At 35.8% G+C, this 18,784-nt stretch overlaps 2 protein-coding genes across 4 annotated transcripts; one reads left to right on the top strand and one right to left on the bottom strand.

Moving 5' to 3' along the window:
- Positions 1-375: 375 nt before the first annotated feature.
- On the top strand, positions 376-6,392 carry LOC111811609 (ankyrin repeat-containing protein At5g02620). Of its 3 annotated transcripts, none has more exons than XM_023698543.2 (4): positions 376-549; positions 675-1,329; positions 2,563-2,972; positions 5,062-6,392. In XM_023698543.2, the coding sequence occupies exons 2-4, from the start codon at positions 909-911 to the stop codon at positions 5,923-5,925; spliced, it is 1,695 nt and encodes a 564-aa protein (XP_023554311.2). In that variant the 5' UTR covers positions 376-549; positions 675-908; the 3' UTR covers positions 5,926-6,392. The 3 variants fall into 3 exon arrangements, with proteins under 3 accessions (XP_023554311.2, XP_023554312.2, XP_023554310.2); XM_023698544.2 differs by having other exon boundaries at positions 642-1,329; XM_023698542.2 differs by having other exon boundaries at positions 376-553.
- Positions 6,393-8,670: 2,278 nt separating this feature from the next.
- On the bottom strand, positions 8,671-13,794 carry LOC111811133 (COP9 signalosome complex subunit 8). Its single transcript, XM_023697873.2, has 5 exons — positions 13,634-13,794; positions 13,453-13,532; positions 12,664-12,845; positions 11,871-11,978; positions 8,671-9,014 (listed from the first exon to the last, which is right to left on the bottom strand). The coding sequence occupies exons 1-5, from the start codon at positions 13,715-13,717 to the stop codon at positions 8,875-8,877; spliced, it is 594 nt and encodes a 197-aa protein (XP_023553641.1). The 5' UTR covers positions 13,718-13,794; the 3' UTR covers positions 8,671-8,874.
- Between the last annotated feature and the right edge of the window lie 4,990 nt (positions 13,795-18,784).

Raw genomic sequence — 18,784 nt, 5'->3', positions numbered from 1 at the left:
ATTTTTCATTGACCTTATGTTCGGTCCTTACACGTACATCACATCGACTATTCAAATATCAAGTATATGTTACCGAGTCTCGAAGGGGGTGGACATGAGGCAATGTGCCAAGAAAGACGTGGGGTCCTGAGGGAGGAGTCGATTTGGTGGGTCCCACGTCAATTGGAGAAATGAACAAAATATTTTATAGGGGTGCGAAAATCTCTCCCTAGTGGACTATTTTGAGGAGCATAAAGAGAAGAATATGTAGTAGGGATAGATTTGGGCGGTCACATAAATAGTGGGTGTTTTTGAGTCAAAACGTTGACGCTACAGTAATAGAGGAGGAGAGAGAATGATTGGTGTGGCATTGATGGTTGGTGTGGTGTTTCTCACTCTGTAATGCGTGTTTGGATATTTGCTCATTTGTTATCATCTTTCCTTTTTCTTCTCTCTTTTTACTCCTTCCTTGGATGTATTCCATTCAATGAATAATTATCTCACCTCGTCGTTCATTATTATCTCACCTTTCTTCGTTTTTTCAATCCTGCTTGGAAGCTCCATGTCCAGGTAGGTAGGTGTTCGGTGTTTCATTCTACTCTCCGATTCCTATTTTTGCTTTCGTCTTTTCAGCTTTTTTTTTGCTTCATGTGTTGCTGCAGTTTTTTGAGGTTGAAAAATGGTGTTTATGGCAGGAAGGAGGTTTTGGAACTTGAATCATTGCAGTTTTCGAATTCAGAAGCTTAACGAGGTCCGTTCAGGAAAGTACCGAATCCATTGGTTTTGATAAATTAGGAGATCTGAGAATCAGGATTCCAAGTATTGGAATCGATCGTGTTGATTGATCTCTAGCATTGAGTTTTAGGGCTGTAAAATCGAACAATCGGTTTACTTCTGATTTGCTCGATGTTCTTCTTCTGAATACGATCATGGAGAATAGTTCCAAAGAAATATCGTTAGAGAAGCAGAAAAGCTTTAAAGGATTGATGGAGAAGCAGAAGAGCTTTCGGATGGTTATGGAGAGGCAACTAAGTTTCATGGGCGGCGAGAGGAAGAAAGCCAAGGAATCGCCTGGGAAGCGTGGGGATTCACCGCTTCACTTAGCAGCACGAGGTGGAAATTTAGCGAGAGTCAAAGAGATTCTTCAGAATTGTGAGGATAAAAACGAGTCAAATTGTTTATTGTCAAAGCAGAATCAAGAAGGTGAGATTCCTCTTTATGCAGCCGCTGAAAATGGGCATGACCTCGTCGTTGCAGAGATGTCGAAATATTTGGACCTTGAGACTGCATTTATGGCTGCCAGAAATGGATTTGATGCCTTCCACGTTGCTGCAAAGCATGGCCATCGCAGTAAGAACCTCTATCACATTCAATCGTAATAACAAGCATTAATAATATCAATGACTTCAGGGATGCCAATTGCTTGATAAATGTCTGTTTACGTAGCTCTTCTTTTATCAACTGCTAAATAGTCTTTGGCTTTATGATTGATTCATCAAATAGCCCTATACTCCGTTTGTTTTCTTAAATTGAAAAAGTATATATGTTCTTTTGGTTGATCATGGAAGCATCAAGGTGCCTTTTGTTGAGGATTGTTGGGAGGGAGGCCCACGTTGGCTAATTTAGGGAATGACCATGGGTTTGTATGTAAGGAATACATCTTCATTGGTATGAGGCCTTTTGGATAAGCCCAAAGCAAAACCATGAAAGCTTATGCTCAAAGTAGACAATATCATACCACTGTGGAGGTTCATGATTCCTAACATGGTATCAGAGTTATGCCCTTAACTTAGGTATGTCAATAGAATCCTCAAATGTCGAACAAAGAAGTTGGGACCCTTGAAAGTTTAGTCAAAAGTGACTCACGTGTCGAACAAAGGGTGTACTTTGTTCGAGGGCTCTAGAGAAGGAGTTGAACCTCGATTAAGGAGAAATTGTTCAAGGGCTCCATAGACCTCAGAGGAGGCTCTATGGTGTACTTTGTTCGAGGGGAGGATTGTTGAGGATTATTGGAAAATGAGTCCTACATCGGCTAATTAAGGAGTTGATCATGGGTTTTTAAGTAAGGAATACATCTCCATTGGTATGAAGCCTTTTGGGGAAGCCCAAAGTAAAGCCATGAGAGTTTATGTTCAAAGTGGACAATATCATACCATTGTGGAGAGTCGTGATTCCTAACACCTTTATTATAGGGTTGCATCTCAATTAATGATTTATGAACAAAACTAGGAAGCACTGACATGTTAGTGTAAAATTGATACATTTTGAGAGTGAAATTCAAACATGTTATTATAAGCGTTATTGACTCGAAATTTCCTAAACAAATTGGATTTGGATGTAATTCGGCTATTGAATTTTTTGCATATAATTACCTGTACCTTTCTCTTTTGGGATTTGCTTTTTTGACTTTTGACCGAAGTTGTATCAACTTTTCCAATTTATCAACTGGAAAGCTGAAATAATAAATGGAGAATCACCAGATAGATCTTCTTCCTTAGGACATTTCCCTTGATAGAAATTTTCTGCTGTTTTCCTTATAGTTTCATCTCTTTTTAATGTAATCTGATTGAATAAATATTGCAGAGGTGTTGCAGGAACTTCTTGATGTATTCCCCAACTTGGCCATGACCACAGACTCGGTCAACTCAACCGCTTTGCATACGGCAGCTATGCAGGGGCACCTTGATGTGGTAACTCTCCTCCTCGAAACGGACTCAGAACTTACTATGATAGCTCGAAACAATGGTAAGACCGTCCTTCACTCAGCTGCCAGGATGGGCCATGTTGAAGTTGTAAAATTGTTAGTAACCAAGGACCCAAGCCTCGGTTTTCGAACGGACAAAAAGGGCCAAACCCCATTGCACATGGCTGTAAAAGGGCAGAACGAGAGGATTGTGATGGAGTTACTAAGACCTGATCCTTCAGTTTTGACTCTGGAAGATAACAAGGGAAATACCGCGTTACACATTGCTGTATCGAAGAGACGAACTGAGGTCAACAATCTATCTTGTTTATGTTTATACTTGCAATAAGTGTTCAATTCATGCTAATTTTGCTTCATAACTTTGATATGGCATGATACTTACTACACATGACGCTTGATTTAATGAGACAATTATCCTACCATGTGTTGTCAACATAATTGGGTTCTCTGAGATTAAGTTTAGCAATAGGTAATTATCGCATTTGGTGTCTCGTAATTTTTTTTAACCAATTACTTGGATAGATGGGGGTTGAATCTTGATCAACTTCAATTTCTAGTCGTGGACCAAACCACGACTAGAAAACGTGCAAGACGAGACTTAGGGACTTATAAAATGCCACCCAAGTTGGAAAAGGACAAAGGCACAACAGAGAATTCATATCCTCCAAAAGTCTTGCACAACATTCCCTAGTTTGGACTCAACCTGAGAGTTTAAAACTTTGATGACATCAACAGTGTTGATTTCTGCACACACACACTAACAACCAAGGAACAAGATCTAAACCTTCTTTGAGACTTTCAACTTCAAATGTTTAGCCAGAAAAAGAGATTGAGGTCGAGAAGAGAAGGCCAAATGGGATAGCAAGGATCTAATGAGAGAATCGTAAAAGATTAAAAGAACAATGACAATAATGTTTCCTATACTTATAATTAAGGTAAAGAGAGATGCAAAATCCATTTAGTCAAACAGAAATGTTCCAAATACCAAGACTGCCTTTGTTCATTTCTTTCCACATTTTATCAAATGAGGCCAACCTTTTTCAGACATTCCCCCAAAAAATTGCTCACCAGTTTCTCCATCCTTCTTGCTACAAATGTAGGAACCCGAAATATTGACAAGAAATAGTGAGAAACTGAAGACTTGGCCTACCTTTTATAGACTAGAAGGTCTTGTAAAAACCATTCCTAGAACTTTTTTGACATTTGTTTCCAAACATAGGCTCGATTTTGATCAAGTGGAAGACCCAAAGAACTTATAGGTAGCTGGGCGAATACACGCTTAAAGTTTTACTTTCCGTGCTGTAAACCTTATCATCCTTAAGACACTGAAGTTAGGAACATTTGTATGTAATACTACTATAATACTTGAGGCCATCCTCCCAAAGTTGCAGTGGACTACATTAAGGCACCTATATGACTCGATTTTCCTTTTTAACGATTGAAGATTGTATTTTCCATAAATTGCAAGTTGCGTTTTGTACTTGATCTAATTGATCCTAAATATTCTCAGTCGTGGTCCATTCTCTTCCTTGAAAAGCCTTCTTTTGAGATCATCCACAACCAAGGTCAAAAGAAATGACTTCCTCATGTTAACATGATTGATAATTAGTCAATAGCCATTCGAGTACACGAGCACTTGTTTGTGGATGCCTCCCGCTGCAAAGGCTCCTTGGTAAAGGATCATTGTAGAGGGAACTACCAATCTCTTATCTAGGCTTATGAATTATGTTATACAGTCCTTTGAAACAGAAAAAAAAAAAAATAGACTTATACAGATTGGTCCCTGAGGCTACTAATGGGCTGAAATTCTTCACATTAACTGCTTTGTCTCATAAGACTATAAAAGTCTCGTTAGATGATGACTAAAAAACTTACCCCATAAAGTTTCGAAGAACTCTAAAACCTCTCCCAATTGCTCGAATAAAAAGAAAATGAAAGACTATCAGTGTAATGACTCAAGCTTACTGCTAGTAGATATTGTCCTCTTTAGACTTTCCCTTTCGGACTTCTCCTCAAAATTTTTAAGACGCGTCTGCTAGAGAGAGGTTTCCATACCCTTATAAAGAATGTTTCATTCTCCTCTCCAACTGATGTGAGAACTCACAATTAGGACCGGTACATAAAGATGACCCTTTTAATTTCTTTTAATTTGGTGTACTAAGCAAGCTACTCCTTAAACTCTTAATTGAATGCCACGGAAGATTATCTTGAGAAGGTCTCATCTCCTTAGCTAGAGCGGCATATGAAGATGAGAAAAAACTAGCAATTTCCCTTTTTAACTCCTCTTAAGCATTTTCTATTGTATATCAAGTTTAATGTTGAGGTGCATGTTTTATATCTAAATTGGTCTGATTTCGAGATGTTTTATATCGTTGCAGAATATTCGTTGCCTAATATCTGTTAATGGTATCAACATCAATGCCATCAACAAGAATGGAGATACCCCACTAGACATTGTGGAAAAATTTGGATCTTCAGAACTTGTAACCATCTTGAAGGAAGCAGGGGCAGTCAATTCCAAAGACCAGGGAAAACCCCCAAGTGCAGCCAAGCAACTTAAGCAAACAGTTAGTGACATAAAGCATGATGTTGAATCCCAACTACAACAGACCCGCCAAACTGGTTTTCGGGTTCATAGAATCGCTAAAAGGTTAAAGAAACTTCACATTAGTGGCCTCAATAATGCCATAAACTCTGCAACTGTTGTGGCTGTTCTCATTGCAACTGTTGCTTTCGCGGCCATATTCACCGTACCCGGCCAGTTTGTCGAGCAGGAAACGAAAGGTCTTACTCTGGGACAAGCACATATTGCTACGAACGCAGCTTTCGTCGTTTTCATGATCTCCGACAGCTTGGCGTTGTTCATTTCCCTGGCAGTTGTAGTCGTCCAGACATCCGTGGTCGTGATTGAACAGAAAGCAAAGAGACAGCTTGTTTTTGTGATTAACAAGCTCATGTGGTTGGCTTGTCTCTTCATTTCAGTTGCCTTCATTTCAATCACATATGTAGTTGTTGGCTCAAACCACAAGTGGCTTGCCATTAGTGCAACCGTGATCGGTAGCACAATAATGCTTACAACAATTGGCTCAATGTGCTATTGCGTCGTTCAACACAGGATGGAGGAGTCGAAGTTGAGAAGTATTAAGCGAGGCGAGAGCAGGTCTCGTTCTTATTCCATGTCGGTCGTAGCGTCCGAATCGGAGTTGTTGAATAACGAATACAAAAGGATGTATGCTCTTTAAGATGATCGATTGCCACTCATACGATTAATCAATAGGTGCCAGTCTTCAACAGCTATGAAGCTGAAGACATGCAACTAGGAACATGGATTATGATGTTTTAGCATCATGCTCAAAGAAAAGCATAGCATTGAGGATAATAAATGCTAGAAATTTGATGCAGACCATATCCAGATATTAGAAGAGTATGGTAACAGATCAGTTATGAATATGTATATGCATATCGACCATTGCAAGATGACGATGGTGTTGAGACCGGTGTCGTAGCCGGTCCATGTATTTGGCACAAGTACACGGTTGTATTGGGCGCTGCAAGTGATCGATACCCCATCGTCATGTACTCGGTTTGTAGATATTCCATTGAATCTTCATACCATCCCATCTCGTACTGGTTTTATAGATGTCTAAATATGTTTCCTGGATGCCTGAATATCACTTTTCACAACAGGGAGCATTTTTTTTCTTCCCTATTATTTTGGTTTCTTTTTAAAATTGTTTGTTCTTATTTTGATTTAGGCTTATTTATGTTCTATTGATCAGCTGATCAATAAGCAAATAACAGGGAACTTGTGGGGGAAATTTTGAGCTTAAAAAACTGATCTCTCTCTCTCTATCAAACACCCTCCTTGAGCCCATCGTGCTGCTAGACGATTACAATGCCCCTGCCTTGGGTCTACCGGTAAGGTTTTGACGGAAGAATGACTAAAACAGAAACATAACAATTGGAGTTTTAAGTGATGATATTGTCAAGTCCGAACCACAAATATTGCTTAAACTAAATAGCTAGCTAATACTCTAATTATTTTAGAAGAAACGATCTTTATTTAACCCTTTTTGACAATCAAATTCTTCTAACACTACATTCAGGTATTTGTGTAGCCACCTAAACCGCGTTCATAGTCACTCCCCATTGATCATTGAAAGACGCTAGACCGTCCCGACCGTCATGACCCATGTAAGCAACCATTATGGGGACGAACTACTTTGGTAATGCTATTTTCGATCTTTTTTGTTCATCATTGTTAACCATGGTTTGGATTACCCACTTGTTTTGGCCTCAGATTGTTTTAGTGCATTTTGTAGCAAGAGTTGATGACATTTTAGCAGATTTTCAGCGTGTAAACTATGTTTGAGTCTCTTCTTGAACTTGCTATGGGTTTTGGGTTATAAGCTTTGGTTTTACTTGTGCTTAGGATTGGGCGATTGGTTGAGGTCGAGAGACTAAATTTTGAGTAGAATACTAGTTTGGGTAAATTTTCTAAGCATGTTTGGTTGAGGGTAAAATCGTTACGGTAGTTTTTTGTCTCAAAATTTTGGCATTAGTTTTAAGATTTTGTTTTAGGTTTGAACTCAAAAAATGCATCTCCTTCGCGTGTGCGATAGCTCTACCAGGCGTGGCGCTGGCGTGCAAGCGAAGCGCTATTGGCAGCAATAAATAGCTCAGTGAGCGATAATTGATTCAGTCCCCACCTCTGAAAGCAGAAGGAAGGCAGTGCCCTTGATTGTTCCAGAGAAAAGGACATGGCGCACCAGAACCGTGACATCCAGCAGCAGCATCTTTGTTATGTCATGTATGTACTTGTTAAGTTCTTTGGAAATATTAGTTATGGGATCTCATGCATGAATGTGCATGACATGTAATATCATGACAAGTATATTGACAATAACTCATCTATTATTATAAGACACGGAACGAGTGAGACTTGATTTGATACCATTAACTGGGTGCCAATGGTTTGTTGGTGGATGCGAGCCTTGGGTTCATGTGTTGGATCAAACCTGACTCAATGACCTATAAGCTTCTTCTCCTTCGTTCATTTTCTACAAAATTGTTCCTCTCTTCTCGATGATTCTCTTGCGATGTTTTATTTTCTATGAAAACACTCTTTAAAATGTAGCCAAGAACGATGACCTTGAGAAATTTTTAAGATAAATAATAAAAAATAGTTTAGATCAATATTCATGGATGGTCGTGTGTTAATGAGAGAAATAGTCACTAGTTATTGAGACAAATAGTCATGATTGATAAGTGGTTTATAATGTGAATGTTAATAATGCGTGCTATAATTTATGTGATAAGTACTTCTATATTGCAACATGTCACTAAATTATTATTTTTATATGTGGGATTTCAGTCATGAATTACTTTTCTTCTCACCAATTTTTCGTACATACAATCATGATTTATTTATACGTGTTCCCTTTGCACAAGCGCATGCATGCCCATAGTTAAATATAGAAACAATGAATGCTTGCCTAGTGAGTTTACATGCATGTGCATGAGCCGTGTGGAATGAAAGTAATATACACCTAACTTACTTTTCTTGTCACCAATTTTTCGCATGCATACAATCATGATTTATTTATACATGTTCCCTTTACACAAGCGCATGCATGCCCGGTTAAATCTAGAAACTATGAATGCTTGCCTAGTGGGTTTTTATACATGTGCATGGGCCGTGTGTAATGGAAGTAATATACACCTAAATTACTTTTCTTGTCACCAATTTTTCGTATGCATACAATCATGATTTATTTATACATATTCCCGAGCGCATGCATGCCCATGGTTAAATCTAGAAACTATGAATGCTCGCCTAGTGAATTTATATGCATGTGCATGGCCCGTGTGTATGAAAGTAAAATACACCTAAATTTTAGGGAAAAAAGAAGTATATCCTTAAAATAGTTAGGTTTTAGGTCCCACCAGACATGATAGTCACAAGTGATAGTAGACAAAAACAGCCCAAGGAACAAAATCAATGTCAAAATCAAAGATACAGCTAAAGGCTTAATTCTATCCAAAACCAATTTCAAAGTTTCCCCCACAAGAACAATATAGCAAAAAGCAGTTCAGAGTTGGGGGAATTAAGATAGATATCCACCAAAGCATGGCTCTAGTTCTTCTAAAGGACACAACGAACTAAGAACAACTAAAGCATTTATGGGTCCTCAATGTTCAAGATGGAAAACATATTCGGTCAAGCGCTGCAATTTACTGGAATCTAACTTCTGCTCTCTCCCAATTTCTTGTTTCTTCACGGTCAACATTTCAGAAGCAACATCAACAATCCATCCTCGCCTTGTTACATCTGCAAATACAAAACACCCCTTATTGTTTGTAAACTAGCCATAAGGGATGTGGGAAACACCTAACGTACATCATCCAAGTAACATAACCATTTCAAAACCAGCTTACTTACAGGAACACTTCTGTCGTACAAATTATTTAACAATTACTATCTCGAACTACAAAACAGCACTTGTTTGCAAGAAAAAACAGGCCAATATCGAGATAATTTAAGTAATAAAGGTCTTGCTATACAAAGTCTTGCATTACCGGACAGGTTCGCGGGTCAATGTTTTTACCCGCCCCGATCGGTAGCAGCTGGGTTTCTCCCCAAATCAAAAGCAAAATGGTCTGTCTCCCCCCAGTGTTGGGGTGGCAGTGGTGCATTCTATGTACTTGGTGACAATTTTCTCTACTACTCTTGATTGTAGCATCATAATTTAGGCTCTCATCTTGATGAAAATCACATAAAAAAGGAGGGTCGTCTTATTAATGAATAATCAACCGAAATACAGCTACAGGTACACGTATTTATAGGCATTGAATAGACATAACATCCTTAACAGCTCCAACAGCTACAAATAACCAATTAAGAGCGACCTCCAAAAGCTGCTAGAACTCATAACAAACGGCTTAAACATAAAGAACTAGCTTATGAAGTCTAGCTTAAACGAATAGAAAAAATGGCTCATAAACCCCTACGTCACAGCTTCTTAGGATACGACTTCGATGCCAAAGAAATCTTAACGAATTTAGTAACATCCTAAGGTGGTTTACACTTACAAGTCTTCAACTTTACATTTAAGAACTTTAGCAAAGAACTGGAAGTGGGAGATAGGAACTCTACCAGGAGGAGGTTTTACTTCTGGTCCAGGATTTAGTCATCAAAATCAAAAACACATCTGAAACTCCAGGTACGAAAAATGCTTAACTTATTACTACGATACTACTTTAAAGACTTATACCGAAATTGCTGGACTTTTTTCCTCTCCATAAGACAAAACCTTTGCACCTAACTTACCCAAAACATCTGTACTTCTTCAGGGAGACTAACATGTCTTTGAAACAATCACTAAAGGAAAGATAAGAGATTGGCTATGGAAGACTTGTGTCGTTGTGGCTCATTAAACACGCTGCCTTTTAAGACCCAACCAAAAGCAAATCAAAAGATTTACTTTCAATGGAGATCAAGCATTTTGTAAAGACCATAGTAGGTAGCAGATAAGACACGATTAGACAAAAACATAGCTGACAAGGAACAAGGATGGAGAGGACATGACCAAAACTCCCTCCTTGACCCAAGACTTGTTGAGAGAATTGTTGAAAATTGCACACAATGAAAATGACTTTTTTTAATCAACAAACAACTTTTCATTGATATAAAGGGAAATGTTCGAACGATACAAACTCCCACAGGGAGCGAAAAAGAAAAAGAACAAGAACTTACAACAATTACAATAAAATGAAAACGGCTGAGAAACAAAAAAGACCCGACATGAACCAATACTAGTAAAAAGCTTGCCAAAATTCCTTCTCCAAAAGACGATCCGACAAACCAACTCAATTCCACCAAGGCACGACATGAAGGTCAATAAAAACAAAGTTGTTGAACCAAGGAACCCATCCCTCTGGAAACTACACAACGTGCCAAAAAAAGGAATACCAAAGCACCTGAGATACTCTCAGAACTGAAACACCTAAGATACTCTGAGGACTGAAACCCCAAACTAGATAAAAACAATCGAGGAACTAATAGTAAAGAAGTTGCAACTGAAACTATAGGAAAAGAAACCGCCTATAAAAGAAGCATTACACTAAAACTTCCAAAAAACGAAGTGACGAAATGAGACCCTATGAAACCTTGAAAAAAATTGCCCTTAAGATGTTGAAGGGATTTTACGTAATTCAAGACCACAAGCTTTAATAAAAAAGGCACATTTTCTAGGCACTAATCTGGAGGAAGAATCTTTTTATCTTTTCTTGAAATAGAAACTCAAAAGCGTGGGAAAGTGGGTCTTCAATCACCGAAAGGGATTCAACAACAAAGTTAAACTAAACAGTATTCTGCACTGCTTAGTTTAACTTTAGATACAACAACAAAGTCGTCACACCGAAAGGGATGAAGAGGATTTGAAGGGTCTTTCATTGAATAGATGACACCATGTATCAAAATTGAATTTTTATGGCTACAAGGATTGTGGATTGAAGACTTTGAAGGAGCAATTGTTGTTAAGTTCTAACTACCCACTTGTCTTACAGAGGAGACCAAGAGATGTGAACAATTTTGTTCAACTAAATCAAGATCCATAGTATTAACCTCGGTGGGTGAATGGGAAGAAATGATAGGCTCACTTTTCCAAGAATAGCACGAGGAATAAGCTGCAAAGTAACAATGTTTAACCTCTTTAACCCTCAAGGGTTTTGAGAACTTGAGAGCTTTAATGGATGCATTGAAAGGGGGCTTATGAATCTCAAAAGGCACATCATAGGAAGAATGCTCGTAAAAATGGCAGGGAACTCTAAAGATTCTCAGATTGTTGATGACCATACAGACTAGACTCATTAGAAACATCAATTCTTGGTTCAGCGAATGCAATGTCACCTATCGGAACTGAAACTAGAGGATGATCAATTACACCATTGTTCACATTAAACTCCATCCTCCATGACTAGGTGACCAAAGGGTTAGAAGGTAGTCAATATTTATTTGAATCAATACCGACTGTGTGTATGTAGATATACATACATATATATCTTTATGATATAAAATGATCAATAGATTAAGGCCCAAAGAAAAATACAACCTAGCGGCTGGGGTAGGGAGAACCCCTGCCCAAGAGACTACAAAAACAAGGCCTAGGTTAATAAAGAAGCTTACAATTTTTGGCTTCTTCCTCATTCATTCCCAAGAAGTGAGCTGCATCACGGATGCTTATTGTAGAATATGCCGACACCAACAACTGAAACATTCTCCTTCTGTAAAGATCTACAACATGAAAACAAAAAGTATTTTCATGTGCACGATTCATATCATAATTTTAAAATTCTTGTTGTTTTTTGTGCAACAACTTCTCATTATTATTCTTAGATTGATTTGTTGGATTGAAGTCTCTTTCTATAGCTTTTTCGATCTCCTTTTATGTTGGATTTTTTTTTTTTTTTTTTATATGCCCTAGTCTGTTATTTCATTCTGCCCAACAAAGCTCGATTTCTTACCCAAAAAAAAAATTATGGTTATGTTTGGGAAGAAAATAGGAGAAAATGGCATACCAGAACTAGCCTCCGTGTTCCATCTTGAAGATGTGAGGAATAAGAAATTATCACCACAAGTGCAGACAATGTGTTATTTCTTCATAATAAATGGAAAAGGCATCGTATTGTCATTATCGAAGGATTTTTTTCTTCTGAAGGTGCCGATGACATTAAGTGAGTCAAGAAGTAGTATGGAGAAGAGGGGTGTAGATTTTTCTAAAAAGTTTGGATTAATTTTGATTCTAATTTCAAGTGGAAGAAAAAAAGAGGATCTCAAAGGTCTGGGGCAGAAATTAAGTAGAAGTTATGGGGTGTTTCTCAAATCTTTTGATGGAGTTTATATAAATTTACAAGCAACTTTCATATTACCAATGAAATGTATTGTTGCCATGGAAAGGGAGAAAGTTAAAGAAACTTGCCTGAAAATGCAACTAATAGGCCCTGAACTTCTTGACACCAATCAAATCCATGAATAGCCTCATACACGCCCCTATGGTCCTGAATCCATAGCTTTTGGGCAATTTTCCAAACGGCAACCAGTTCTGGTCGGTTTTCTTTTATAGTGGAAGGTATTGATTTCCAGAAAAATCGAGCACTATTGCTGCAAGAAACCACTAAACAGTTAACAGTCAGCTGATAATCCACAAATCCAGATAAGGAAACTCAATTTCAACCAAGAGTTTCGATACGAACACTACAAAATTACTAGAACATCCAACAACAAAAATTGAATGGAAGAAGAAACAAGGGAAAATGAAGGAACAAAACAAATCCAAAAACAAAGACTGAACAATGAATCTAAGATAAAATCTATAAATAATTTACATATGGACCAATGTTTTTTGAAACAAATAACTCCAAAGTAACACTATAGAGCCCTAAGAACAAGTTAACTATATTTCTTAGACAAATCAACAGGACAGTTTTGACCATATTGTTCTTTCGTTTCCGAAACACTCCCAAGGAAAACTGAACACAATGTTAAACTCTCACATTGATTAAGACTTCCATGGGAGGCAGTAATCAATGAAAACATGACCGAACACATTGAAATGAGCCAAAAAGTAGAATGGCGCTTAAAATCCAGATCAAAAGACAAGAACCACAAAACATTCCGACATAACAGTGCAGTGCCATAATCAATCCACCTAAAATTTTGTTCATGATTTGAAACGAAATAATTAAGACATCAAGGAAAATGATCTTACATGTCATCGACGTAAAGGTAGCCAAGAAAATGGATCACGTAAGGCCATTCATCCTGATAATCAACGCCCTCGGCTGCAGCCTGATCAAGTAATGTAAATTTTAAGAAACCGGAGAGGAAAAATCAGGTGAGGGGGAAGAAATTAAAGGTGAAGAAAATGAAAAAGTGAGAAATTCAGTTGCCTGGAGCATTAGGTCGTCGCAAATATCAGCGATCTTTTCGTAAGATTTGAAAGCCAAAGCCTCAGTGAGACGAGCAAAATCCATGATTGTTCTCTGCCCTCTGCTCGTCTTCTCCTCTTCCCGTTCTGCTACGAACGCTCCATCTCTACTTCTTTATTAAACATTTCATTTAACAATTCAGTTATTTAATTTTAAAAAAAAAAAAATTAAAAAAAAAAAAAAAATATATATATATATATATATATATATATATATATATATATATGAAAATTCAGACTAAATTAATAAAAATATTCCTAAATTTTATGGTTTTTTAAAAAAAAAAATTAAATTTTTCAAAACTTTTACTAATATTTTAAACTTTCGAGAAAGTAATTTACATTAATTTTAGATGAAAATTATTAATATTTTATTTTTAAAAGATCATTAAACTTTTAACAGTAAAGCTTTACTTCGAGATCTTTTAAAAGATTGAATTTGAATTAGGAGAGTTTTGGAATTAAACGATATACTTTTCTACACGATGCTCACCATCGTGAATCTAATTTTCTGATACGTGGCATTTTCGTAATTTTTTCAAAGTTCAAGGATACTTTGGTAATTTGCCACTTTTTAAAATATTTTATTATTATTTTTTAGATTTTTTTTTTTTTCTTTTTAATTCTTTAACCTTTCATAAAATCCATTCCAAATAAAAGTAACCTAAGACACATGACCATATTAGTTGGGAACCAAGATGAGTGAGATGCAAAATTGCGTTGAGAGGCTTTAGCACCGAGTAGAAACATAACTTGACTTTGTGTAGTGGCAAGTCAATTGGTTCGCAGATGATTGAACATGCACGTGCAGGCGACAAGTGTGGCGGAACTAGCTTGGACTCTACACAAGTTGTGTTCGGTGGGCAAAGACAAATCTTGCTTAAGGTCTGACGAAGTCACAACGGTAGGCAAAAAATGTATATATATCATACAACTGTGTCACATTACATATCATTTAGAGGTATTATGCATCATACAACATGTAAGTCACAACAAGATTCATAACATAACATAAGCATCTCATAAACTAACTTTCAATATAACATAAGTCGTAACATAACATAGCATAACCTAAGTCATAACATAATACACGTCATCCAGTCATAAAATACGGCATGTCCACGGGGCCAGAGCACGTGACGTTCATACTTTATTCAATTCATTCAACTAAACCAATAGCAAGATCACTTACTTAGTTGGCCTAAACGGAAATCACTAGCTCTCTTTATGCCAGCTTAAAGTTGCTCCTTGAAATCTAATTCTAACTAAGCAGTCCCGAAGAGTTACATGTTTAATAAAAAGCCTTTTAAATAAAACAACGAAAAAAATTAAAATAGACATAAGTAAAATAAAACAGAAATACCCTATGCTAACCTATAGTCTACAAAATTAAATACAACTACTCTATGCATGTGCCATGGTCTTCTAAGTTGCGATGTCAACGTGAGGTACAGAGGAGGCTTGTTGTAATAGCCCAAAAATAAATAAATAAATAAAAATAAATAATAATATTAATAAGAAAAAAAATGGTACCTCGTATCTATTACCTCTCCCAATTATCTCTCCTCAATCTGAGAAAACAAAAATGTCAGATTTACTTTGAGTAGAATGAAAATGGCTTTCAACAAGTAGATGTTTACAGATTTAACTGGAGAGATTTTGCTCTATTATTACAGTAAATCATATATGAGGTCTCCTTTTACTTTATAGTTAATATTTTAGGTCTTACAAGAAATCAAGTCAGAATCAGTCTATATATATATATAAAAGAAAAAGAGAAATTGGAAATAAATATCGAGGGAAAATTGGCCAAAAACAGATTTAGAATAGATTTAGAAGATAAAAAGGAAATAATTAAAATAAATATACAGATGAGGAGGAAACAGATAAATACACATGAAAAAAGGAAAAATTTAATAAAATAAATACATAGTTGTAAAAAGGGAAATTTACAGGATAGATAAATGAAATTTAACCGAGTAAAAAAGAAAATTTGGTGAACATAATTTAAAATAAATACGGCCGTGGAAAAAATGAAAATTTTAAGAGAAAAAATGGAAGATTTGGTGAACAAATGGTTTTTGTCGTGCAGTTCAAGAATAATACTTATCAAAGAATTAAAAGAAGGAAAAACAGATGAAATATGAGTCTTTTATTCTCCGTACTATTCAAGTATAAATGGATGACATCAGTCTAAGCTAATCAAGTAAGTGACCTTGCTATAGGATAAGCTAGATATTGTATAAGTTATGATGATGTATGAGTTGTATCATTTGATGCTGTATACTAGTATATGACGATGCATAAGTATATGATGATGTATGAGTTATGATGCTTGATGATGTGCGTAATATATATAGTTTGATATATGACTTACTTGATCTGCTTTATGCACTTTATGGCAATATGATGAATATGATGATTGCATGACATTTGTCTTAATATATTGATGTTTTATATACTAAACATGTTATATGATGACGAGTGTCATGTTGCATCATGTCGATAGACTGACATAGGACACAATCCTAAGAGCATGAAAATGATATTAATATGAATATCCAACGAACATGTGTTACTTAATGTAACAAAGAAATGAGACTAGAGAGTTGTGTCAGAAGAGACGATAAGATGGAATTTGGAGGGACCTCATGCATATTATATGTTCATAAGCATACAAATACTTCCCTAGAGACGATGAGTGCAGACGCGCATAATATGATGATGATGATGTTATAAAGAGCATGGCACTATGGGGTTTCGCTGGACTTCACACGTCACTATAGATTAGCTTGACCAGAGGGTGTGCGAGTCCCTTGAGGATTCACACTCGCACTTGTGGATCATGTGTAGTAACACATCCAATTTGTTGAGACTAGAGTCCACCACTAGAGTCTTGGAATTTTTGCCCTAAAGCCTCGTAATTAATTATTTAGTTTTTAACAATAATTTTAGCCTCGTAATTAATTATTTAGTTTTTAACAATAATTTTATTGTTTTATTTGTCACTTAATTGTTATCTACGGTATGAAAATTCAAGGTTATTAATGTAATCTTGAACAGTATGTGGTGACATACAAAAGGATTGTGTTCAAGTAATAACCTAAAGAGTCTATAGTATATGGATAAAGTTGGGTGTCTTATCCTAGTAACACTATTGATACGGCCCACGTTGTAATCGTTACAAATGATTTGATCTAAATCGTTCATTTGGAGACATGTAAGTGGGGGTATACTATACAATGAGTTTGTATAAGACTGGACCAAGAAATATTTAATCTCTCCTTATAAATCACTTAATTGAGAAGATTAATATTTCACATGATGATCATATGCAACTCGATCTTAATCTTGAGTGAGTTATGAACTCTTGCCTATGAGGGCTTGTGCTTTAATTTACATGGGTGAGAATGACTCTTTAATCGATTCAATATGCCTACCATTTTGGGGACTTAACCAAATAGGGAATTAGGAACATAATATCATGAAATGGAATTCCTTCCTTTCCATATAAGGAAAGTAGATGAGTTATTCTCTTAAGTACTGATTTCGAGACTTGAACAATGGGCCCCACCCTCTCATTGGTCCGAGAGGGACTTGATCTATGATTGGATCATAAACAAATTGTTCATTAGAGAATCAGTGGTACTTAAGGTGAAAAATGTAATTACAAGGGTAAAACGGACTTTTGACTCGACTGTAATTATGAACAACTCGTGGAGGATCGACTTGCTTGTAATGATTATATCAATGGACATAACTTGTCCTACAGCGCATCAGAATGCAACTCTAGGTCTATAGTGGAGTGACCTATGGTTAATAAATGAAAATTGATTAATTAAAGAGTTTAATTAATTAATTTTGTATCATTGAAACTTATAATCTCTAGGTCTATAAGGCTCCTTTGCTACCTAAGTTCAATTTATTTAAAAGAAAATTTAAAGGGTATTTGATATATTAAATAAATAGCGAAAATATATTTAATTTGAAGGGTTCAAATTAATATTTAATATATTAAATAGGTTAAATATAAACGAGAAAAATATATTAATTTAAATGTTGAAATTAATATTTAATATATTAGGTATATTAAGAGAAAAATATATTTATTGTATTTAATACCATTAAATATTAAATCAATTAATGTATTTTTATACATTAAATAAAAATATATTTGAAATTGGAATGATAAACAGAATAATCATTTTCCTTTTCATAATGTACGCGTCAGTAACCATCGTAAATTGAAAAAAAATTTGATGCATGAGGCCCCAACATTTATCATTTATTAAATCATGTAAATCAACCCCTTTTATCTTTCTTCATATCGTATCATTTTACAACATAGCCTTTAAGACATGTAATGGGGTTGAATACCGTATCATTCATATTATACATCGTATTATGCCGTATCATGTACATAACATATTCTTCAACATATCATATTATATCATGCACGTATCATATCATAAGCATGTCAAAACATGTATTATATCGCCAAACGTGTTACCCCAAAATATATATCATATCATCAACACATCGCATCATAACACGTGTCATAACATTAACATATCATATCATATCATATCATAGTCATATCATTTCATAACCGTTTCACATATATCAAGCATATGACACATGCAGAACCACGAGGCACGTGTCATCATACAAACATAAACTTCTAATCATGTCGATAGTAAAGTTACTTACCTAATTAGCTTAAGTTGGTGTCACTAATTTATCCGTAATGAAAGTTCGATTTTGTCTTTTGAAATTCAAGTCAACTTATGTAAGTTCATGACATCAATTTTAAGCTCAAACTTCTACAAAACTATTTTGCTAAATTTTAAAAGACTTCATGCAAACATTAAGGCTAAATTTTAAAAGACTTAATAAAATAATATTTTATGAGATAAAAAAAAAAAAAAAAAACAAACGACCGACTTATTCCTCTTTATATTGCTTTATAAGCAATCGAGTATGTTGCGTCTTGCCTCCGTCTAATACTTGTTAAACGAACACGACTCTCCACAATGGTATGATATTGTCCACTTTGAGCATAAGCTCTCATGGCTTTGCTTTGGGCTTCCCCAAAAGGCCTCATACCAATGGA

Source organism: Cucurbita pepo, chromosome 15, assembly GCF_057944985.1.
Source record: "Cucurbita pepo subsp. pepo isolate OVF chromosome 15, ASM5794498v1, whole genome shotgun sequence".
NCBI lineage: Eukaryota > Viridiplantae > Streptophyta > Magnoliopsida > Cucurbitales > Cucurbitaceae > Cucurbita > Cucurbita pepo.
The sequence above is the reverse complement of the archived record's forward strand: the minus strand, read 5'-3'. Positions and strand labels throughout refer to the sequence as shown.